The sequence below is a fragment of the Sander vitreus genome, chromosome 15 (genome assembly GCF_031162955.1).
Source record: "Sander vitreus isolate 19-12246 chromosome 15, sanVit1, whole genome shotgun sequence".
Lineage (NCBI taxonomy): Eukaryota > Metazoa > Chordata > Actinopteri > Perciformes > Percidae > Sander > Sander vitreus.
In genome coordinates this window covers 24,935,892-24,959,669 of record NC_135869.1, presented here as the reverse complement: position 1 = coordinate 24,959,669, position 23,778 = coordinate 24,935,892, and the positions used below count along the sequence as shown (strand labels likewise).

The 23,778-nt window shown below is 43.5% G+C and overlaps 1 protein-coding gene across 1 annotated transcript; it reads right to left on the bottom strand.

Moving 5' to 3' along the window:
- Positions 1–1,387: 1,387 nt before the first annotated feature.
- On the bottom strand, positions 1,388–23,547 carry rnf216 (ring finger protein 216). Its single transcript, XM_078268768.1, has 17 exons — positions 23,465–23,547; positions 22,518–22,624; positions 21,834–21,964; positions 19,884–21,233; positions 19,303–19,379; positions 18,759–18,867; positions 17,179–17,340; positions 16,955–17,066; positions 16,460–16,593; positions 15,691–15,741; positions 14,665–14,802; positions 14,035–14,183; positions 12,238–12,316; positions 6,702–6,799; positions 4,940–5,162; positions 2,706–2,775; positions 1,388–2,265 (listed from the first exon to the last, which is right to left on the bottom strand). Exons 2-17 carry the CDS (start codon positions 22,582–22,584, stop codon positions 1,886–1,888), a joined length of 3,330 nt encoding a protein of 1,109 aa, XP_078124894.1. The 5' UTR covers positions 22,585–22,624; positions 23,465–23,547; the 3' UTR covers positions 1,388–1,885.
- Between the last annotated feature and the right edge of the window lie 231 nt (positions 23,548–23,778).

Sequence of the window (23,778 nt, the reverse complement as noted above, 5' to 3'; positions counted from 1 at the left end):
GGGTGACGCGCGATCACGGAAAGCTTGCATCATGCGGCTGCCCCACAGTTTTGTTGTCAATACTTAGAATTTATCATTGGGGCGACAGAAACTACGCACTATAACTTTAATTTATGTTTAATGCTGATTAGCAAACGTTAGCATACTAACATGCTAAACTAAGAACATGGTACTTTCTAAACATCAACATGTTAACCATAGATATAAAACTGTTTTATATCTATGATGTTAACGTTGTCATTGTGAGCATATTAGCATCCTGACGTTAGCATTTAGCTCAAAGCACGGCTGTGTCTGAGTACAGCCTCACATAGACTGTTTGTTTAATCTGTTCCTCGCAAATCCCCCAACTTTATGAACGTGCAACACATCTCTGGTAGTACTGCTTCATGGGTAATGCTGCTGTTTGTTTTTTGACTTTGAGGCAATTGTCTAGGTTGACCTCCAAAGGAATTCTGGTGTTATTGTATGGAGGAATACAGCAATTTATTTACACATATTTCAGTCATGTAGCTTCAGTGATGAACACTATGCCAGGAATTGTTAAAATATAAACTATTGGATGGGTAGCTCACCTGATAGAGCAGGCGCCCATATATAGAGGTTTACTCCTCCACCCTGCGGCCCTTTGCTGCATGTCATTCCCCTTTAATGTCTTCAGCTGTCCTATATAAATAAAGGCCTAAGATGACCAAAACATTATCTTAAAAAATATATATATATATATATATATATATATATCTTTTAAATCACACATTTCATTTGAGTCTATTTTCTGTCTCAAAACACTAGACCTACACAGTAATAAACCACTCTACCATTCATATTCTAATTGACTATGGGAGCCCCTACATGTCCTTGTGTGTCTTTGTTAAATACAACCCAAATCATTTCATTTGGCTGGTGTCAGAAGATGCTGAATCTGATTAAAGTCTACTTCTGGCTCATACAAACACAGTCTGTTATACCACCCATGACTAAAACCATTAGGACCCCAGGGCTATAACGGGGGTTTGCTGTGCTACTTTAAGAGTAAGAGTCTGTAAATGTGTAGCAGCAAAGTGATTTGTCACACTTGCAGCACACTTGGCTGAACAAAGAAGTCCCCTCTCGGTAACATCACAAAGCCCGGCTGTCGCTATGCCACGATTGGCTGAAAGCAGCCGCTCTGTCATGTGATTGGTGCACAGCCTGAGGGCTCAGTTATCATGAGTCAGCCCCTTTTTTTTCCTGAGATGGAGGAGGGGGAGAGACAGACTAAACGGTATGACTGAGAGAGAGACAGGCAGAAAGGTAGTAAGAAGAGAAAAATGACTATCTTTTTATAAAAAAAAACATAAAACCGTCAAAGAGGCAAAGTTGAAACTTGTATGAACCAGAAACTCAAGACAATGCGAACATACAACTTTATTAGAAAACTGTGTGGTCTCACACCTGTTGCACAAAAGTTACAGAAGGGAATGCTAACTGGTTTTATTTTCAATTATGTACTCAAAAATATATGTATAAACTGGAAATAAATTGTCTCAAGATTCTAAACCGTTGATCAGTTCAACCCCAAACAGAAAAAAGATGAAAAAAGGAACATGTAACGTAGCGTTTTGCTCGTTCCACTGATGCACTTTTCATTTCAGTGTGTGTCCGAAATCTGCATGAGCACACAAACTAGGAAAAAGGATAAGAGAGAAAGAGTAGAAAACTGTGATGCACACTGAAAGAGATACAAAATAACATCTCAAAAACAGCACTGAAATGAGAAGTAGAACTGTAGAGAGCGAGCGTGTGTGTTTGGTGTGTGTGTGTGTGTGTGTGTGTGTGTGTGTGTGTCTGTGTCTGAGGATGAGCTGATCGTACCACGGTTAACACACTCGTCACAGAGCGTGTGTTAGAAGCGTCTGTAGTAACGGTGCGGGGGTCCGTAGTGCATGGGCATGTCCATCATGTCCATATTTTGGTGATGAGGGTTAATTGGAGGGTGGTGGTTGTTGTTGTTGTTGTTGTTATTGTTCAGGGGGGGCAGATGCTGTAGGGGGGGCACATAGAGGGCCGGGGGCATCTGGGGGAGGACATACATCCTGCCCTGAGGCGGAGCCGGAGGGTAGCGGGGGCCGCGTGGAGGCACGAACAGGGGAGCTTGTACCGCCTGCGGGTGAGGAGGGGCTGCGGGGTTTGGGTTCTGCGGGTTTTCGGGGGGCGGACCCACACATGGCCGCTTGGTGTCGATAATGGGCTCCGGAGGAGGGCCGACCCTCTTTCCTGAATTATCTGCGAGAAGAAAAAAAAGAAAAAATGAAAAGTTATGGATGAATCAGATGTTTCTGTCCGGTTTCATAGCAAGTTTAAATGTTGTCAGACTTCCTGGAGGTTGGCATTGAAACCCCTCGCCTGCCCCGCATACTTCATACAAACACATTCAGACAGACCAAACACAGGAAACACTCCTGCAACCGCTGCCGGCTTATGGCGTAAACAACAGCCAACTTGTCTGAATAAATAAATGGTTAGACAGACAAAAGGGGAAGCAGTAGAGAGGAAGAATAATGTTGCTGCAGTGCTACATTTCTCTGCCAGGAAACATAATTCATCACATTTCGACATCAGTCTAAAGAAATGAACACTTAACGAGATGTTACCGGGGTTGAATCACTGAGCAATAATAAATAGTTTCAACAGCTCCAACGGAATAAGTGACAGCCAGTACTGACCTGCACTCTTCTTATTCAGCTCTTCCTCTCCTTTCTTCTGGATCTCCTGAATGATTCGCTCATCATCTTGCTGCAGAAACAAACGCACAGAAGTTGTTAGTATTCGCAATGTGACAACTTAAAAGACATGTTCTAATCTTCATACAGTAGCCATGCCATAACCTTGTAATGCACAAATATAAACAAAGCTTTAGCCACCAACATAGCACTTGTTTAGCTGCAGGCTTGTGTTTTATAAAGTATAAAATACAGAATGTAACTGCACAACAGCTGCTAGCATCGACAACAAGGTCAGCAACGCCTGTAAGGCGTTATCCATGTTAAAATAACCACTGGTAGTCAGTCCAGGCTGTTGCAGCTTGTTTTTTTCCGGGAAAGGGTCATGTGATAGGGGCGTAACCAATCAGGGAAGGACACGTAATGACTGATAAGACCCAATCATGAGGCAAACGCTGGTGTCAGCGTCGTCGTTTCCGAGGGCTCCGTTTATGCCCGTCCACACTAGAGGATGGATACCCGAACCGAGCCCGTCGGGACCAGATGGGCCAGGCCGGGTTCGGACAGATATTTAGAAATGATGTTCGGGTCGGGCTCGGTCACATCAGCGCGATAAGGCATTGCACATTTTAAATTTAAAACAGCTTATTATGTAGGTGCGCGCCAGTGTTAACCTGCTGACATTTCCGAATGCCTTCCTACAGCTGCTTAATAAAGGCTTTCCACACAAACAAACGTGTCATTAGTATGAGAAAAAAAATTAGATTTTAACTGTGTCGGGCTCAGGTCGGGCTCGGACAGAAATATCTTAATGCCTGTCGGACGCGGGCCGGGACAGAAAAATGCGGCCCGATCGGCACTCTTGTCCCACACTACAACGCAACCCCGGCAATTTTAAACCAAAAAGGAGTCAGCAGTGTTTAAAAATGTCTTTGTTTACGGAGCTTGGAAACGTCGGACTAGTGTGGACGCGAGGCGTAAACGCAGCAATAGTTATTCGTTTTTAAACCAAAAGGTAGTAGTGTGGATGGGGGTCTCCAGGGAGGTCAGAGCTACAGTGGAGGGTGGGACTGCAGTTTGTCATCAGATAAACCAGCGTGATATAAACTGACTAGCTGTACTAGTAGCCTTTCTCTCGCCTGAAAAGTAAACCTTTGGGTGAAGTGAAAATAAAGCCGGTAAACTGTGTGTATTTGTTTAGTCAGAACTTCCTTCCACTTTCATTCTTGACAAAGAAAAACCTTTAAATAATGATAAGAAGGCAGCCGGCCCCCTTTCACCAGCCCTCCAATAGCCCTCAGGTTACCAGTATTTATACATTTCTTGGCAATGCACTTGGAGACTAGCTCTTGGCCAGCTCTGGTGCCCCCTCTATAGCTGCTGGAGCAGCTCCAGCTCATTAACTGCTCGGGGACTAATTGTTGCTTCTGGTAGCCAGGGATACTGTGGCCAGGTCACTGTGGGCTACCACCGAGTCAGATGGTCCGGCTCAAAGTGAAGGGGAGTTAATGAACACGTTTGTGAGGGTAAAAGAAATATCTTGGGACTGAATGTGTCCTGGCTAAAGTTAGTGGCCAAATGACAGAATGAACAGACACTTTTTCTAAGTAAATCTGAAGACACCCACGTCCGCAACTTATAGAGAAACGCAACCGCACGTCACGCTGCGGTGGCCAATCATGTAACCGTCGATCAGGCTTGTCGGCGTGTTTTGAGGCGGTGTGAGAGTCCTGTACAGTAAATGGGAAACATCACTGCACGTTCTCCTAATACATCCATGTCGCTGCCACAACAATTTTTTTTTTTAGAACATGCCCAGGAGTTATAACAGCCGAATGTTTCCTACAACAACAAATCACAGTCGATGTGTCTCGCTCGTCTCTTTTCTTTCCCCCTTTGTCCGTAAAATCAAGCTGCCTTCAAGTGCAGTCGGAAACATCGAGATCTTTAAAACGATCTGACGGAAACGGTCATTTTTGAAACATCAAATCTTTTTGCGCAACATGTCGTCACACTAATGGGCCCTTTCATTGACACTCCCAGGGCCGCACAATCCTGCGGCAAATCGGCAGCTCGCCTTTTGTTTTTTGGTCTGAATGTAGCTTTACAGAGAGAAAACCAAAGAGCTGGTGTCACATAAGTCCCTCCTGTTACAATTTTCACAAAACCAGGCCAGACGAAAGAAAAAGTTATCTTTAAAATAAAAGCTCAGGCAAAGGCCACGTCTGAGAAGGTACCGTGGGGTCGGTCCAGAGGGAGCACTTGCGGCAGTGTCGGCAGGGAGCACCAGGAGAGCGGGCGTGCTGGCAGAAGTGGTTGTAGCCGGTGATGGGCTCTCTGCAGAGGTAGCACATGAAGCTGCCGCAGCGGCACGACATCCGGTTGCAGCCCTCCGACTTGACCAGGCCCGTCCCGCACTTGACGCACTTCCTCACCCGAGCTGCTGTCATACGCTCCTCGCTGCAGCACGTGGACAGAGAGGGAGACAAACTGATGAACAGGGGAGTAAGTCAAACTGGTAACACTTTACTTGAAGGTATCGACATAAGAGTGACATGACACTGTCATGACACATGAACTGTGACCCTAACCCTAACTTGTCATGACAAAAACCCGAATGATACCTTCAAGTAAAGCGCAACTGAGAAATTCAACAAGGAGACAAAAGTAAAGACAGACATAACAGCGCTGAAAAAACCCACATCCGATTCTGTGTCTCAAGGGCAGAATGGTGTTTTTGAATATTATTGTTTTGTTTTTTTTTGGGGGGGGGGGGGCATTTTAGGCCTTTATTTTTTTATAGGACAGCAGAAGACATGAAAGGGGATAGAGAGGGAGAACGACATGCAACAAAGAGCCGCAGGTTGGAGTGGAACCCGGGGCCGCTGCGCCAAGAAGTAAACCTCTATATATGGGCGCACGCTCTACCAGGGGAGCTACCCGGGCGCATGTTTTTAAATCTTCAAGTGAAATTAGATTTTTTTTTTTGCACCTCAGGTACATGTTAGTATTCCCTTAGGCATTAACAAGATTGAAGTCGTTTGCTGTTTGATCATAACCTTTCATGCAGCTTAAAATAGTGCTTTTAGTATATCTTTTTTAATATATTTGACGTTTGACTGTTTCTGTACTCTCTTCTGAGGCCTCTCCCAGTTCTTGATCTTGGTCTAAAGATGCCATTGTGATAAGATACTTTTAGTTACGTCCTGTTAAAATTATCGGATCGGTGCTGCTCAGAGCTGCTCCACTGATCCTTCTACCAGGCCACTTCCTGTCTCTTTCAGCACCAGGAAGTGAGAAGATCTGTGTACGGCTTAAAACAGGAAGTACTGCCTGTGGGCCTTCTGGTCCACAGGAAGCAGCCGGCCACTCCACTTCCCCGAGTGTTGTCCGGGAAACTGAGCCTGTTTACCCAGCATCCTCTCCGAGTGAGGAGTACACGGGGACAGCAAGAAAACAAACGGGGCCTGAGACAAAGATGGGTTCATGGGTAGAAAACACTGTGGATAATTAGGAGCACTGTTGTTTATGATTTACTATGGTCAAATGTATTCTTTGTCATGTCAAATATTAATATATGAATGTTAATAGGGCCCTGTACAGGTTAGGGTGATTTCTGGGAGCCTGATCATGGAACTGGTTCTAGTTTTTGATGAGATGAATTGAAGAAATGAAAAAGAGATGGACTGAATGGGAACAAAGACGACCTGGTGGGAGTTTCAAAAGGTTGCGAAATAAGTGTGGGCTGCTTGGCATAATTTAAAATAAAATATGTCTTAGCAGGACAAACTAAATTTGTACTTTTTAATATTCAGCATGTGTGCAATGTTTTAGAGTTTATTAAGATTCAAGGGGCCAAAATAATAACCACAAAACTTCTTGTAATCCCATCGAAGGACGTAGAAATCTGTATATGAGAGACTCATATGTCCTCTGCAGTGGTGGTGTGTTGATAAAGGAGTCTGGTGGAGTCCCGTTTGTTTCTGCAGGACCACTTACAAGAGCACCCTCATGCGGATCTCGTCCCTCTCCAGGACCTGCTCACACGTCTTTCCCACATGCTGCTTCCACTGAACATGGCACTTTCTACAGCTCTCCTGCAGAAAAAGACAAGAAAGGAATTTACCAAATGTCAAGTGTAGGGATTAGGTAGGACAAATAGAAAGAGAAGGCAAAAAGAGGGAATCGTTTTCATTAGAATCTCCTTGTAACATTTATTCACATGCAAGTTTTTTTTTTTTTTAATATAACATCAAATACCAAGAGATTGTACCACGTTTCCACATCCATCCATTCATCACTACTCCCTGTCCAGTTACTGCTGAATAAGAGGAGCCCTGCAGTCAGAGTATTCCCCCACAGTCTGCTCTATATGCTGCTGGTGCTGCCACTGCAGGGACTTGGACAGACACAGCTATTAGGTGTGGCTCTCCCTGCAAATGTGTGTGTGTGTGTGCGTGTGTGTGCGAGAGAGAGAGACTGCAGCAATAGTGTGATTTGCTCGCCGCTGACTGCTCGGTTGCCTAGAAACAGCAACTCCATCCTCCAACCTTCTTTGTCGTGTCAGCCAGAGACGTTCAGACAACATTACACACACACACACACACACACACACACACACTTAGCCAGGGGTTGCCTCCCTTGCTAACCTTTAGCTAAGTGGTGTCACCATAAATATTTGAACCGCTCATCTAATATTGAAGAGCGTGGCATATGACAGCTGATGCAGCACCAGTATGATGCATATCTCTACGACAACCTCCAGTCTGACTCTTAACCTGGGAAGGAAACCCTTCATCTAGCAGAAACATGCCCTGTACGTCCTGTGACCTCTTTACACATCCTTCAGTCACTGTTCGTGCGTGTTATTTTGTCATTTTAGCTACCACAGACTTGTGTCTCTCACAATAAAAACAGCTGCGTGTGTGCAAGGTCAGCCAGAGGGTGGGGAACTGAGCTGGAGAAGCTCAGAGTTTCCATTGGCATTCGGAGTTAGTTTGGAAGGAAACGCCTAAAGACTCTCCGAAGACACACAAGGACCTTCAAAGTCAGCTTTGAGCAAAGGATGAGCTCTTTTCAAAACACAAAACAGATGAAAAGTAGACCAACTGTGTTCACATTTGTGTGGAGTTTCTGATTTATAAGGGAGTGTCCAAGCAGAGAGATGCACGAAACACAGCTGAGAAGCATTGGAATGTACCCGACATCCATAAAGTATATTGAGAAAACTCTCTCTAAGACATGGGTCTTTAGAGGAGGGGAGGAAGGGTTATGTGCCAGCCAAGGGCCGCAGAAGAACTGGGCTCAAGTGTCAGAAAAAGCCAGATCACACAAAGACCATGAAGCAGAGATTGAGAAGGGGAGGAGGAGGGAAGGCAGAGCGGTGAGAGATCACCCCCTAGTGGTAACCTAGAGACCAGGAAGAGGGACGACATTAGAAAGGGTGACAGAGTGCGTATGTCTGGGACGTGTTTGACAAGATGTTGAAAAGCAGGAACACACCTGAGTTCTTATAGCGAAGCTAAAAATACTGACGAGTGACGGCGGCGTCAACTTCATGATGCACAAATGGCAGCAATGTGAGCAACTTCTGGGAAATAGTGCCGTTTAGCTATTTTACTTCAGTCTCTAACATCCATTCATTCACCCCACCCATCCTGTTCTAACTTGTCCTCCATCTCCATTCACTGCACTCCTCTCCCTCGGGCCCTACCCTCTTTTCTCCCCTCCCACCCAGTATAACCTTTCTCCGTCTTCATTCATACCTTGCCTCTCCGCCTCTGAAACTTTGTCTTTTTTCTGTCTTTTTTCTCTCACGGTGCAGGCTGCAGTAGGCCTTATAAGGCAGTGCAAGCAGCTTGTAGAGCTTCTGATTGGGGGGCTGCGTCGAGAGTGCATGTGTGCACGGGTGTGTGTGTGTGTTTTTTATTTTTTTGTGGGGAGGTGGCTTTTACTGCAATCAAATCTTGAGTACAGACGTGATAACATATGAGATACAAAAAGACTCAGGGCACAGATCTCAGCTCTTGTTTGCACTCGCCTTCCACTGGCCTACATTTTACATTCCTCTATTTTCATGAAGTAATCATACGCAGGCCGGGACAAGCCTATCCGACTGTCCTCCTAACCACATGTGGAATACATTAGTAACGGGGGGCGGGGGGGGAAGAGAAAACGACAGGGAGGAGAATCTGGGTCAAACTTGATCTGAACCCCATTTGAAATGGAGGCGGAAGTGAGAAACAACCAGTAAGAAACCAGCCAGGCGAGAGTGGAACGTGCAGCCAGCCAATGAGGTGGCGGTGTCCGAGAAGACGGGTGGGCTTACGGAAGTGTGTCGGTTACATAATGAAGCCCCTCCCCGCTCGTAGACTGAGCGGGCCGACTGTTCAACAACTGTCTTCAAGCGAGCTTATGCTGATGGGATAAAAATAAATAAAATAAAAAAAACACATGAAAAAGAGACATGCAGTAAAGCTTGTCTATATAATGATAATCTGTGTGTGACCATATCTGGGTTCGCAAGGGGCGTTGAACCACAAGGGGGGAAACCCAGACAACACATACCACAGCAGCCACAGACTCGCATCCTGATTCCTTCACACAGTAAAGAGGAAGCAAGCTGTGTTAACTTTTTCGTAGCACTTGACTCACCTAATGAATGTTTCCTTCATAAGTCAAAAGTGTACATGTAAGACGGTTGAGTATAATACTCTGAACATATTCTAATAACTGATCTAAATTTGCAGCTGTAGCTTAGTGCTCTGCAGACGAAACATATTCAGAAAAGGATCAGACCAAAAGATATCTGGCATGACTTTTTGTATCTTTGGGCGTGTTTATGAGTATGTAATAGGATGCAGCTGTGCAGAGAACCAGCATGGCAGCCACTATGAACCTCTGGCTCCACCTACAGGTTACTGGACTGAATAGCAGAAGAAAGGATGAACACCCTCATCAGCACCTTTGCATTGTATACAACCTCAGACGTTTGTGTGATTACATTTAGGGCCCTGGTGCTTTTTGAGCAATGACTGTATTGACAAGGTACGACTTATAAGGCTTATATAGGATATCTTTGGGAGAGCAGGACCGTCTCATAATCCAGTTCTTAAAAGAGAAGCCACTGCAAAGAAATTAATAAATCGATGACTACGGTGTTGCCAGAGGAACTAGTGGAGCTTGGGCAAAGTCAGCTGATGTAAAATGACACTTTATAGTCTGAACAGACACAGAAGATCTCTGTGTGCTACCAGAGAATTCTGTAAATGGATCATAAAATACTAACAAGCGCAAAAGGGAGAAGGGGACAGGAAAAGGCTAAACAGACTGGTGAAAAGGGCTAACTCTGTTCTGGTCTGCCCTCTGGACACTATAGAGGAGGTGGGGGAGAGGAGGATGTTAGCCAGGCTGGCATCAACCATGGGCAACACCTCTCACCCCCTACATGAGACTGAGTTCCCTGAGCAGCTCCTTCAGCAGCAGACTGCTGCACCCTCAGTGCATCACTGGACAATATTCTGCACCATGCACATTTATCTATTTATTACTCTGTGTCACCTCCAACTGTGCAATATTTCATCTCTATTAATCTGCACCTTACTCATCTGTACATCTGTGTTTATATACTGTCTGTTTATAGAAGGAGGGTTATTTATTGTGTAAATATGTTTGATTAATTACTATTATAACTAATTCTATTTTTTCTATTTCTTATACTCATGTGTATTTTTTCTCCTATGTCTACTTAATGTGTATTTGTGTTATTCTGTTGCGTGTACAGTTTTTTCTTTGCGCTGCTGTATCTGTCTTATCTTATCTTAAAGGGGAACACATCAAAGTGTGTTTTTAAGGTCTTGGGGAGCGTACCTGAGGCAACGCTAGCCATAACTAGCATAATACAATCTAATCTAATCTCTAATCGCCCAACGATCGCGTTGCATTCTGGGTTACATAGGCGTTAGGTTTTAAAAAAAAGGAAGAAGAATGGGTGGAATGTGAAAAGACGATACTGCTGGTTCCACATTAATGAACAACAAGAAATGGCCACTCCTTGTCTTCATATCGATACTAGGGGCACCACATAGTTCCCGATTTTGTAAATGAAACTATTTTTTTTTAACACCTGGATCTAACCATTTAGTCCCTGGTTCCTCCAGTTGAAACGCAGGTTTAGTCCCCGAGTTTAAAAACGGGATTCAATGCAACTAAGAATTATTTGAGTTATTGATTAATCTGTTGATTACTTTCAACTTTTACAATTGAAAAATGAGTTGGTTTGATCTACAAAATTTCAGAAACTAGAGAAAAATGCAAATCACAATTTCCCAGAGCCAAACGCAAAGATATTCTTTGTAAAAACACAAAGATATTCAATTCACAGTGATATAAAACAGACAAAAGATGAACATCCTCACATTTGAGAAGCTGAAACCAGAAATAGTTCTCATTTCAGCATCTTTTCTTGACAATGGTGATTCACTTCCTGCGACAAATCATTTTAAGCAACTAATTTAATACATGGGCTTGAGACATGCTTCAAATTGAAGCCACCATCCTGAGATCATTAGTTAGCATATGCTGGAGGACTGGTGCCATGGTGCCAAGAGGTGATTATACACATTAATTATGTCGAGGTGTTAATCTCTCGCTGTCCCCCATTCCAGGAATGTAGTGATAGTAGGAGAGAGAGAGAGAGAGAGAGAGAGAGAGAGTGTGTGAGAGTGAGTGTGTGAGAGTGAGTGTGTGTGTGTGTGTGTGTGTGTGTGTGTGTGTGTGTGTGTGTGTGTGTGTGTGTGTGTGTGTGTGTGTGTGTCGAGTCGGAAAGAGATTTTCGTGGTGCGGCCAATTGACTGTGAGACACAAGAACAGAAAAAAAAAAAAAGAGATAAAGACGCAACAAGAGAAGGAAGGGAGGGTTGTGTTTGTGTTGTGAGAGTGAGAATATGATTGCGGGTGTGTGTGTGTGAGTGCGCTTGTGTGCGTTCCTGCCAAATAATGGAGATTTTAGACTGGAGTCCATGTGACGGCGTTGGCAGACACAAAGCAACGCCTCCCCCGCATTCCTCAGACCGAGGGAGGGATGCCCAGAGATAAACAGAGAGGGAGAGACAGAGGTGGCGACCTCGCCAGATGGAACCGGTTTATCATCTGCTGAAAACGGTTCATCAGTCTTTTTGATCTTGACAGACTTGATCTCTGTCTCATGCCCAGGCTGCACTGAGATGATTTATGCTGAAGTGGACGCCTCACACAGAGCTTTCAGGTTTCACTGTCACGATCGACTGAATTATTTATGATGCTGAATTCAAATCCAGGTTCAATCTCTCTTTTGTACAGCGTGATTTAACTCTGACAAACAGCCATACGCGAGCACATCAGATGATGCATATATTGTGCAAGAGACAGAGAGTTAACCTACATTATTCCTTTAAAGTTCTGGTATGTACAGGGAGAACAGTAACAATACAACAGCCTGGCTTCCCCAGAAGCTCAACGTGTATAATGAACTGAATAAAAGCAGAGTGGGACTGACCTTGCGGCACCGAGGGTTGGGACAGCTAAATAGAGACCTGTCTTTGTCCAACAAGGCTGGGAAGTTGCAAAACGGACACCTGAAAAAGCCAGAAAGGAAGGAGGGTTGAGGAGTGAAATGTATGATGCAGATCTACATGAGACACCCAGATAGAGTATCCCACTGTGAAAAAAAACAGACATTATTGCAAACAGACATTATTGAGTGCACAGATCCCCTTCAGACCATCAATTAACATGCATCCATACTGACTAAACTGCAAGTTCAAAATGCTTTAAAGGCCCCACATGGTCACATTCGTAAAACATCAAAAACCAAGTGTGAATATGACTCTAATCAACATGTGTGAACAAAACGTCACTACATGGATCCAGGAAGAGCTGGAATATTTATGTACTGGTCCGAGTACAAGTGAGACTTAGTGTTTGCTGGTCATCATAAAGGACTAGGGCTGCAACTAATAACTATTTCCATTATCGATTAATCTGCTGATTATTTTCTGGACGTGTTCAGTCTATCTAGTCTCTTTCCCAGAGCCCAAGTTCACGTCTCCAAATGATTTATGTAGAGATGCACCGATTACAATTTTCTAGGCTGATTCCGATTTTTCATTGACTTTACAGCACACGCAAATATTTATTTTCTATCTTTTCTTTAATAGAACTTTTTTTTTAAACAGATAATCGATCGCTATGAAATAGAACTATATAAATGACTCCTGGTGTGGGAAATTCACACACATCTAAAGTGCAATGTTATGGAAGAACCATTTCCTTCTTTTCACATCCAATATCCAACTAAAAAAAACTAAATGTGATATAGGCCTATTTAGTAAACTAAACTTCTGTATGAAAACAGGTAATGGCAATACAATAATATATAAATAACAAATAAAAACTAAAATAAATATAGCCTTGCAGTATGAATATATTTCTCAAAAGGCCGTCTATAAGCAGTAATTGTTCGAGTGCATGTTGGAAAATAGCGCGGACACCCGGCGGAAAAGGGAGAAAGGAAAAAGAGACTGTTGCTGTAGTCGCCATCTCCACTAGCCAGTGGAGATGGCGTGTGTGCGTCCTTGAGAACTGTAAGTCGTCTAACTTATGTTCTTAGTTAGTTAAGTTTTTTGTTGTCAGTTCATTGTTAGCTGGTGATTTCGTTGTTTGTGTTCTTCACCTGCCAGCTAGGTTGCACGTGGCTGTTGATTCCATATAATGGCCAAATTCTCTGGGCGGGCAAAGCAGAGTAAGGGGAGGTAACCTTTCCCCTTATGACCTCATAAGGAGGAGATTCCAGATCGGCCCATCTGAGCTTTCATTTTCTCAAAGGCAGAGCAGGATACCCAGGGCTCGGTTTACACCTATCACCATTTCTAGCCACTGGGGGACTAAGGCAGGCTGGTGGAACTCATATTAATGTTCAAAAACCTCATAAAGTGACATTTTCATGCCATGGAACCTTTAAGGTTTCATAACAAAGAAGCCAAAGAAAAGCAGCAAATCTTCACATTCATCACTAAACTGGGCAAATTTGGGCATTTTTGCTCAGTAAATGACTTACACACTTAATTGACTATGAAAAGTGTTGCCAATAATTTTTTTGGTTGATTTGAATCAATTGCTTCTGTTCTGTAAAATATGAATAAAAATGCGTGCAATGATGCATGGCGTAAAGAGAATCCATTTTCAAGGTGTACGTTACAAAGTGTAATCCAGCTTAACCACATGCAGGGAGTTTAGATACAAGACAAACGTAATACACATACACACATGCACCCTCCCACACCCACACACTTACCGCACAAGCTCATCAGCACAGGTGGCAGCGACCGCCTCCTCCGCCTGCCTCTCGTAGTATTTACACAGTATGTTCTCTGGGAGGACCTTCTCCAGCTCACATACTGGGTAGGAGCACGGGCAGCCCCCCTCCATGCAGCTCAGCTCCGACTGCAACGTCAACGCACACAATTACAAATGTACAGGTGCGTTCACCACCAGCTTCAGCCAACACATGTATGAGTTATGTACAATGTACAAAAACTGAGTTACCAGATTGTTAGGATCTGATGTAGGTAAATGGCGGTAGACAGAAAATTCTCAACACCTTTCATTATAATGCAATCCAGTACAACAATGTCACAAACTATGGTCTCATAAAGATCTACCAGAGAGGATTTATTACAGAACTGCATTATTATTGGATTGCAGGCGTACCAAATATACCGACAACTGTTTTTTTCACGTTGTACTCCAAATCTTGTAAATGTCACATTATTTCTTGCCATGTTTTATGATATAGGGTTACAGAATAATGTACTACTTCTCATTTAAGATAGAATTTTTTTTATAGAAGAATCATTTATAGTTGCCTGGCAACATTATCATCTTATTCAAATGTGAGAAAAAAACGGTGCGTGTGTGTCGGTACCTTTCCGGAGCCAAATACCGCCTCCTGAGCGTATTTGACCAGGCACTCTTTACAGAACAGGTGGCCGTCTGAACACTGCGTCATCTTCTCAAACGCAAACTCCCCGTAGCAGCAGCCACACTCGATCAGCTGGCCGTCCTGGAGAAAGAATCGGACATAGAAATATTTGATGTAGCTCAAACATCTCTACATTCTTTAAGAGATCGTCTTTTGAGAATTAGTGAAAGGGTCAAGTGCCTTGTGGTACTCAAGGGACGGAGACGTAAAATGAACCTACAATGCAACTAGTCTACAAGTAAATTGCTTTTCAGGGACTTGAGGAATGAGGAATTCTAAGTAATGACAACAACATGGTCGGCGCGTCCACATGATAAAAGCCTTCCGTGATCGCGCACGCACCCCCACCCCTCGTCCACGCAGTTGCTAGTAGCCAAGGAGGACATGGAGGATTAGAAAAACATGATGGACTCTCCAGAAGAGGTCATTATCTTCACTCAAGTTTCTGCGCGGGAAAGTCACCAGAAGACACAATCCTCTGAACATAGCCATGCTGAGAAATACAGAGAGAGTTGTGTGGAGCTGATAGTCTTAATTAGCTTTGTAGCAACTCATTTGGCAATGGCTTGAATGTAACAGACGTTCATGAATATCAAAAAGTTACGCACTAAAGCTTTAAAAAAAAAAAACAATAACATTCAGCTGTTTGACTTTGAGGGAAATATTGGAGGATCTATTTTAATCCGGGTCCCAAAATTACTATTAGTGTAATCAGAATAATAAAAATGTAATCATCTTAAAAATACATTCAGCAGCTGCCTTGGGACTGACTAGCCAAAACTACCTTGAACAAGCACACCAAAAGCCTATGGAAGTATGGTCTTTATACCTTTGATAGTATATACTGCATTGTGAAAATATATATTTTTTTGAAAATTCTGTTGAGAAACCATTTTTTACAAAACAATAACACAGTATGAACCACTGTGAAGGCTACATTAGTTTGGTTGAGGTGTGTGTGCTTCCTACCTTCTTGTATTCATCCTCATTGACCTGCAGAGCCAGGAGGAAGTCCTCGTGCTAGAGAGAGAGAGAGAGAGAGAGAGAGAGAGAGAGAGAGAGAGAGAGAGAGAGAGAGAGAGAGAGAGAGAGAAGTTCAGTAAACTAGGAGCTGGGACATTTGTCAAGCTAGGAGTGCTACACCTGAAAAAAGGTTCAGTTAAACTTAAAACCTGATACGAATACTTGAGGTTATACCATTCAGGACATAAATATCTACAAGTATAAATAAGTGCAATAAAATCATTCAAATACATATTCTCTCAAATAGCAGCCATTCTTGGTAAGCGGAGCCAGGTATAAGTCAGACCATTACATTATCTGATGCAAGAAAAGTTGCATATGCTAATTAAGCAGCACTATACAATGTCTGTATACATTATTTTTTGAGTTATCTCATATTCCCCTGCATTTACAAAGCCGACCTTTCTAAAAATGCCAGAAGAATTAGCTTCCATACTAATCAAACTTTCCCCCTGGCAATATTATGCCGATGGAAAAAATAATGCTGAGAGCTAAATACCCTAAATTCACTGCTTAGTAGCAGCAAAACAGAATGTACGACTGTACGCTCACAATAAAATGAAGAAAACAAAATTAAGTTGCATAAAGTATGTAGGTGTGCACGCAATACTGGGTGACAGAGATACATTGTGAATTTCATCAAGAATTACTTTCACAGAAAAAAAGAGTATGTGTGTGTGTGTGTGTGTGTGTGTGTGTGTGTGTGTGTGTGTACCTCTGCCCATTCCTTGGCCTTCTGCTGATAGAACGAAAGCTCCTTCTGCACAGAGGCTTCCAGACTGTTGTACGTCCTGCAGTAGCGTCGGTCACTCTCCAAGAAATACATCCTCTTGTGAAACGTCACTGAATCTGTTGGACAGAGGGAACCTAGTGAGCGAGACACCTCGTGCGCAGCAAAAGTAGGTTTAAAATCAGCTAACCCTAACCCACACTAATTAAAACAGCTTTTCTAGAACACTGATGGAGCCCCCGCAGATTTCTGACCAGAGACAAAAAAATGTAAATGTTCTCCCATGATGCAGCTACAGACCTGTGGTCAAACTCCGTTACTGAAGCTTATGCGAATGAAAGAATAGCACCGTTATTACCAAACACTGGTCGTTTTAAACTGAGTGTGTATTGGAACAAAACAAGAAGGCACACAACGTACACACACGCGCGGTTTGCAGCAGCCGTGTGCGCACAGAGAAAAGTGAAAAGGTTTGTTCACCGTGTCCAAAATGGAAATCAACGTAGCAGCGCTCGGAGGAGGCTCTGCTCCGTCGTCTCTTTCCTGAGGGGTCGCCTGAATCTTGCCACTTCTTCAGAGCTTCACATAAGGCCTGGGAGAGCAGGAGTTGGAGGACATTTGTAAAAGACAGCAAGAAAGTAGCGAAAGGGTTGAAATGCGATCGCATTCCTAGGTGGCACGGTGTACCATGAGACCGCAGGTACCTTGCGTGTGATTGCATAGTGTCCCTTCAGAGCATTGAGGGCCCATTTGATGTCCTGACAACTGAGCATCCTGAAATCTGCCATGAGCAAGTCGGCAGCCTGCATCACAGCCTCAGGTCCCACCGGGCCCAGTTTGGTATAGTCAAACAGGTCCTCGGTCACCTAGAAAAGACCCATAACAGACGAATGAACAATGTACCAAGACACTGAGATATCTGATTTAAAGACGAGTATGGAGCAGTCATCAGAACAACAAATGGAAAATAACATTGTATAACTGCAATTTTGACACATGGGGCTTTTTTTCTAATTGTAGGGTAGACTGAAGGTCTGTGTGTGTGTGTGTGTGTGTGTGTGTGTGTGTATATACTACTCTGCAAAGTTTGCTTAGGAAAAGAAAAATACAGATAAAGTTACTCTGTTTCTCTGTCTCCTTTCCATGTGAAACACTCACATGATGTTTTTTTTCAGTACATTCATTCTCTCTGCCCAACAACAGCACAGTCATAATCTGGTGACAACCCTCAAAAAAAACCTCTTGTTTGGTAAGCTTGATAGACATCATTATGTAACGAGGAACAATCTATCCTCTTCTGTATTTCCAGTTCTTCAGTTTACATGCACACTGTAGGCTACATAATCTTCTTAAGCGTGATATATGGGCTCCAGAGGCTACACGCAGAGCTTTCGCCGTGGCCTGAAGTTTATACTTGTGTGCTGCTGTGTGCCTCGATCTCCTTAGAATACCAGGGCCGGCGTGCATGTGCGTGTGTGTAGTGTGTGTAGCGTGTGCTAGAGAGAGTGATAGTGACGGGGATTAGCTTCGGAGCGGACTCCAGAGGCATAGTGGGAGAAACAAAGTGTCTCCCCTGTGCTTTCTGACCACGGTGGGAAATCTGGAGCAGGAGAAGTTAACCCTCTCCTTGATTTCATGTTGTTTATGGAGAAGGAGAACCAGGAAATGAGTCGGGGGAAATGCAACGCTACCAAATAGGGCTGGGCAATATATCGATATTATATCGATACCGTAATATGAGACTAGATATCGTCTTAGATTTTGGATGTGGTAATATCCTGATATGACATAAGTGTTGTCTTTTCCTGGTTTTAAAGGCTGCATTACAGTAAAGTAATGTCATTTTCTGGACTTACCAGACTGTTGTAACTGTTCTATTATTTGCCTTTTCCCCACTTAGTCATTATGTCCACATTACTGATGGTTATTTATCAAAAATCTAAGCGTGAAGATATTCTGTTAAAGCACCCTGTCAACCCTAGAATATCGCCGCAATATCGATATATTTGGTCAAGAATATCGTGATATCTGATTTTCTGATTATCGCCCAGCCCTACTACCAAGTCAAGGCTGAGCGACGTGCGCTGCTGCGACGAGTAGTTATTTTTCGAGAGATGCACGTCAGCCTTAGCCACGGTGTAGATTTAACGCAGAAGCATAAAACACGCTTTATACTGATTAATGACTTTATATTACCCCACACAACTACATCCACCTTAAACTCAAGTTCAGTGTTCAAACATCAGACACACACAGACAGACAGACAGACAGACACACACACACCTCTGTCTGGGTGTCTCCAGACTCCAGTAGGATGCTGGTGGGAGCTGCTGTGGCTGCTGAGGTATCCCCCCTCGGATACTCTGGGTTCTCCAACAGCAGGTTACAGATACTGGAAACACAGCAGAGGGGAGCAGCATGTAAACAAGCTTGTGCAGACATACACACAGTTATAAGGTATGATGGTCTTCCAATACCCATCATCCTACACAGAACAACTTCAAGTATACAGATTTGGGACTGTGCCCTATTGCATATATATCAATGAAGTGTACACCTAATTTGGTCAAACCTCTTCATTAGAAAGAAATATTATTGAGCATTTAAAAACAGGGTAATCCTTTAAGCTATAACAAAGGTTAACAAAGAAAAGTAAACTAGATCTGAATAAACCAAGGTACAAAAAGACATTTAACTCCACCACAAGTACAAAGGATACAGCAGCAAATCTAGACACCTTATCAGGTATTCATTTCCTGAGCTGTCGATTCAGTTATTATTACTTTATGTGAAGTGCTCGAGAAAGGAAAAGGTTGCTGCTTCTTACACATTCAAGTCTTTCACATTATTCTTTTGGATCAGTTCTGCTACATAGGCTTCCTGGACATCTGGGAAGAGATCCAACTGTAGAGGCAACGCAAAGAGTTGAACAGGTGGAATAGGAATAGGTTGGGACAGAGGAGGTGAGAAGCATAGTTTAAACCCACAATTTAGAGCTGCTCGATTATGAAACTAAATAATCATAATCACGATTATTTTGGTCAATACTGAACTCATGAATATCTAACATGGTTATTCACTGACTTTTGGAAAGATGTTGCATTTATTTAACTTAAAAAACAGTGAAACAGTAAAATATCAACAGTGAAAACACCTTGCACTGTGAAATGTCCCTTAATACTTTTCCCTTTTAAACTTTTTTTAAGACAAAATAAGAGTTTACTTGCAAATCGTAATGTGCAAAATAACTGTTTTTCTCGACTGCATTGTTTTTTGTGATCGTTTTGCACAGCAGCCCTACTACAATTCAAATCAATTAACTTGATATTAACCCAGTGATGAGCTCATGAGACAAATAATAGACATGCAGACCATACCAATGCATACAGCGCTTAATGTGATACTCACAACACCAGTGATAAGGGCTCTAACAAGGGGTTCTTCTCTCCCTCGTGGTGCAGAGGGACCAGGCCTTGCATCCTCTATCCGGGGAATGTCCTCTGGCGCAGGAGGGACCGCGACCAGACCAGGGGCTGGATTGACCCTTTCTGGGTTCGGAGCTGGAGCCAGAACGAGACGAGCCTCTCCCCCATTGCGGGTGAAGGTTAGGACTGAAGCTGTGGGAGCTGGAGGGTTAGAGTTCACGTTAGGCATTCTGATGTGGAGGCTGTGGGCTGGTGGGACCACACCAGAGGTACCAGCCTGTGGCGGAGGATTGGGAACAGCCACCCCAGGCGCTTGGCTGCCCAGGATGATCCGGTGACCCGCCTCTGGAGGTCCTAGTCTCTCTGGGGCGGCAGCTATTAGCACTGCGGGGGGGATCACCGGTATCACCTGAGGGGGTTGAGGGGCCTGGACTGGAAGCTGGGCAGGGGCCTGGGCCAGGGGCCGTGGTTCAATCTGAATGAGATTGCCCTGCATGCGATTGAGTAACCCAGACTGCAGCGGGTTCTGGGACCTGAGCTGCTGCTGGGGTTGAGTTAGGAGAGCAGAGGCCTGGATGCTCGGCTGCTGGGGAAGAACGACTAGTTTCACCTCCTTCACCTGGATGAGGTGGGGCTGTAGGGTTGTGGTCCCATTGGACTGGAGCTGTGTAGATGTACTGGGCTGAGACTGCATCGGTGTGCGAGACTGTGACTGTGCAGATGAAGTACTGGCCTGACGATTGTCTTGTGAATGAGTACTTGTACTAGCCTTTTCTTGAGTGTTTGTAGAAGAACTTGCAACCGCACAAGAGTAGTGTGTGGCACTGGTAGAGGTACTCGCCTGGGGCTCCACCGTTATGCGTACTGAAGAGCCAGCATGTGGCTGTATGAGTCCAGATGTGCTGGGCTGAAGCTGATGAAGTACTGGTATAGGTGCTCTGGATGTGCTGGCACTAGCCTTGGCATTTGTGGAGGTAGATGGGGTTTGGATAGGAACCACATGGAGTTCCACTTTTGCGTGTGCTGACATACTGCCCTGTTGCTGCGAGTTTGTGTTAAGTTTTGGCTGAGACAGTGTGTGTAATGAAGAGCCAGGTTGTGGCTGTGTGTGTGCAGGCGTGCTAGACTGCACTGGTGTCTGTGTCCGTATGGCTGGCCGCAATGCGGAGGAGTTGGCCTTGGCATCTCTGGAGGTAGAGGGGGCAGAACCCGGGTCCACTGTGGGAACCCCAGATGTTGCGCTACTATGACCTACAACTTGAATTAGGTTGTGCGAGACCCCACTCCATTTTGCTGCTGGACGAATCACATGTCTGCGTGCACGCGTTAGCGGCTGCAGGAAAACACAGGAGGCAAAAGAGAAAAGTTGATAGATGAATGGAAACAAAGTTGTTACTTCTGTAGCTCATATTATTGACAGCAATTTCTGATAAGAGTATAACCAGACCCAAATGGATATTTTTTATTTTATTTTATTTTTTACAGTTTTCAGCGGTCATTCAGAATGAAAATCTGCGGAATTTAGTGGACTGTTTTTCTGCTTGGTTGTGTGAACATGTTAACATTCTAAATGTTTCCCTTTATCCGCAGAAAACCTGCAGAAATTTCTGCAGAAAATTCTGTGTGGCCTGAGTATAACATGACAACTGTTTAACAAAACACATGTTTACGCCATGGGTCCAAAATTAGCATCATCTACTAGCCAAATGCTGGTAAAATAGGCAAGTGGCTGGTAGATTTGCTTCAAAAACAATGGGAATTTGTTGAGTGGCTGGTAAAATTTGAACATCCACTAGCCAAATGGCTAGTGGACCAATACGTTAATTTCGGACTCCCGTTTACGCATGTCTAAAATGTTTACCTTATTGTACAAAGTAACAGGGAAGCTTCAAATACCGAGTCTCTTTTTGTAAGAACAGGGTTTATCAGTCACCTCCAATATGCTGACGTCGTCGTCATCTGCATTGTCCGGGACTAAAACAGGGCTGCCAGGTACCAGAGTCATCGGCTCCTCATCCGAGTCATCAGAAATGGTGATGAGCTCCCTCTTACGGGAACGGGAGCCTACACAGTCACAGTGTAATGTAAATATCACAAATGTGTGTAATGTGTGGCTGATTATGTCTTTAAAGTGGCAATCCTTAAGATTTCCTTTCAAGTTTTCAGAATTGTGGACATAGTTCAATTTTTGTGTACTGTAATACTGTAATATAGCATTTTTTCCCCCATGAATGTCACCACAGACACCTAGTTCGAAATACTGCAACTGAACTTGTGTGTTCACAACAAGCTAATATCAGACAGATACATCTGTCAGGCGGATATATTTGTTCAAGTACTTTAATATCTGCATTATAAAAAGGTATATTTCACATGTCAATGCCAGTGGAAATGTCTCTCAGGATAACCAGGGTTCGGTTTAGTTTTAAAGGTTGTTAAACCAGGGCCAATATGACAAGGAAAGCATGTCAGCCTCATTCAAAATCTACAGTGTCACGTGAAAATGGCAGCACTGTATAAGATGCCATGCCGCTAAGTTATCATTAGCCCCTGTCTCGAAATGGCACTGGAAGATATCACTGTTGACATTAACATACTGTATGAAAACGTGTCTCACCTTGGCTGCGGTGGATGTTGAAGCTTGCCAGGTGAATGACGTCATCATCACTGCCTCCATCTGCCATTGTGACTACACTTACCAGCTCACTGCTCAATCAATACCATCTACCCCACCACACCCACACACACACACACACACACACACAGTTAATGTGCTGGTATTCCAGGGGGATTTCGACAATGGTTTCACTTTAAAATACGTAACTTGTCACCACCCAAACACGAGAAGAGTTGGACTTCGTAAATAACAAGGAAACTATAAACTTATATGCGAATAACCAATGGTCAGCTGAACTGGCATGTTAGCAAAAGAGAACTAACGTTGAACAAGGAGGAAGCTTAAGATAAAACAGAAATCTAACGCATGGGTCCAGGGGTTAGGATTTGTGTCACCAACTAGAACACACATTAGCTAGCTAACTGAAAGTTTATTTAATGTGTTGGCCAACCTGATCCCACAAGAATGTGTTGAAACATTCACTCAGTCATCTTAACTTGCTAAACAAGTCGTAGTTGCCCTAGCTAGATCTGATCAAAGTTGGCATTAGCTAAATCAATGTAGCTAACGTTATACCTTACATGTTGTTAAACTGCAGACGCTAACACTGCGAGAAGAGACTGACAATGTTGCAATACTAGCGTTTTATTCACCATCGTGACATTATCCTCAACACTGTAACATTAGCTTAAAGTTTGAGATGCCGCAGATAAAAACAAACATGTCAAAACAGCAATCGATCATTTCCGCGCAGACACAGAACAAACCGCTCTCAGCTAGCTAAGCTAATGTTAATTAGCTTGGCTTGCCAGCTAGCTAGCTACCGTTAGAAGATTAAGTAGTTAGCTCACTTCTATCGCGATTTCTTTCCATAACATTGCTTCAAATCAACTATGTTCAGTCTATTATTAAGGTATGAATACTATACATGCAGAAATGTACTATACCGCAGCTTCGTGTTGGACAACCAATACAAAACGCCTCCTTGTTGGACTGACAATCCGTGAATATCGAAACAAACTGCCAAAACAAGACCAGTAACAACGTCACGCGTACGGTAAGAGCTACGTACAAACGGTGGACCTCTGGGAAATGTAGTCCTTAAGGTTGAGGTTAACCTCGGCATTGTAGTCAGGCTTAAACCTCAGAGGATATATTCTATTTACATGTACAAAACATAATTTCTGAGTTGCTAAGGTCACACGTAAAAGAAAGCGAAATAACAGCAAAGTCACACAATAACTATATATATATATATATA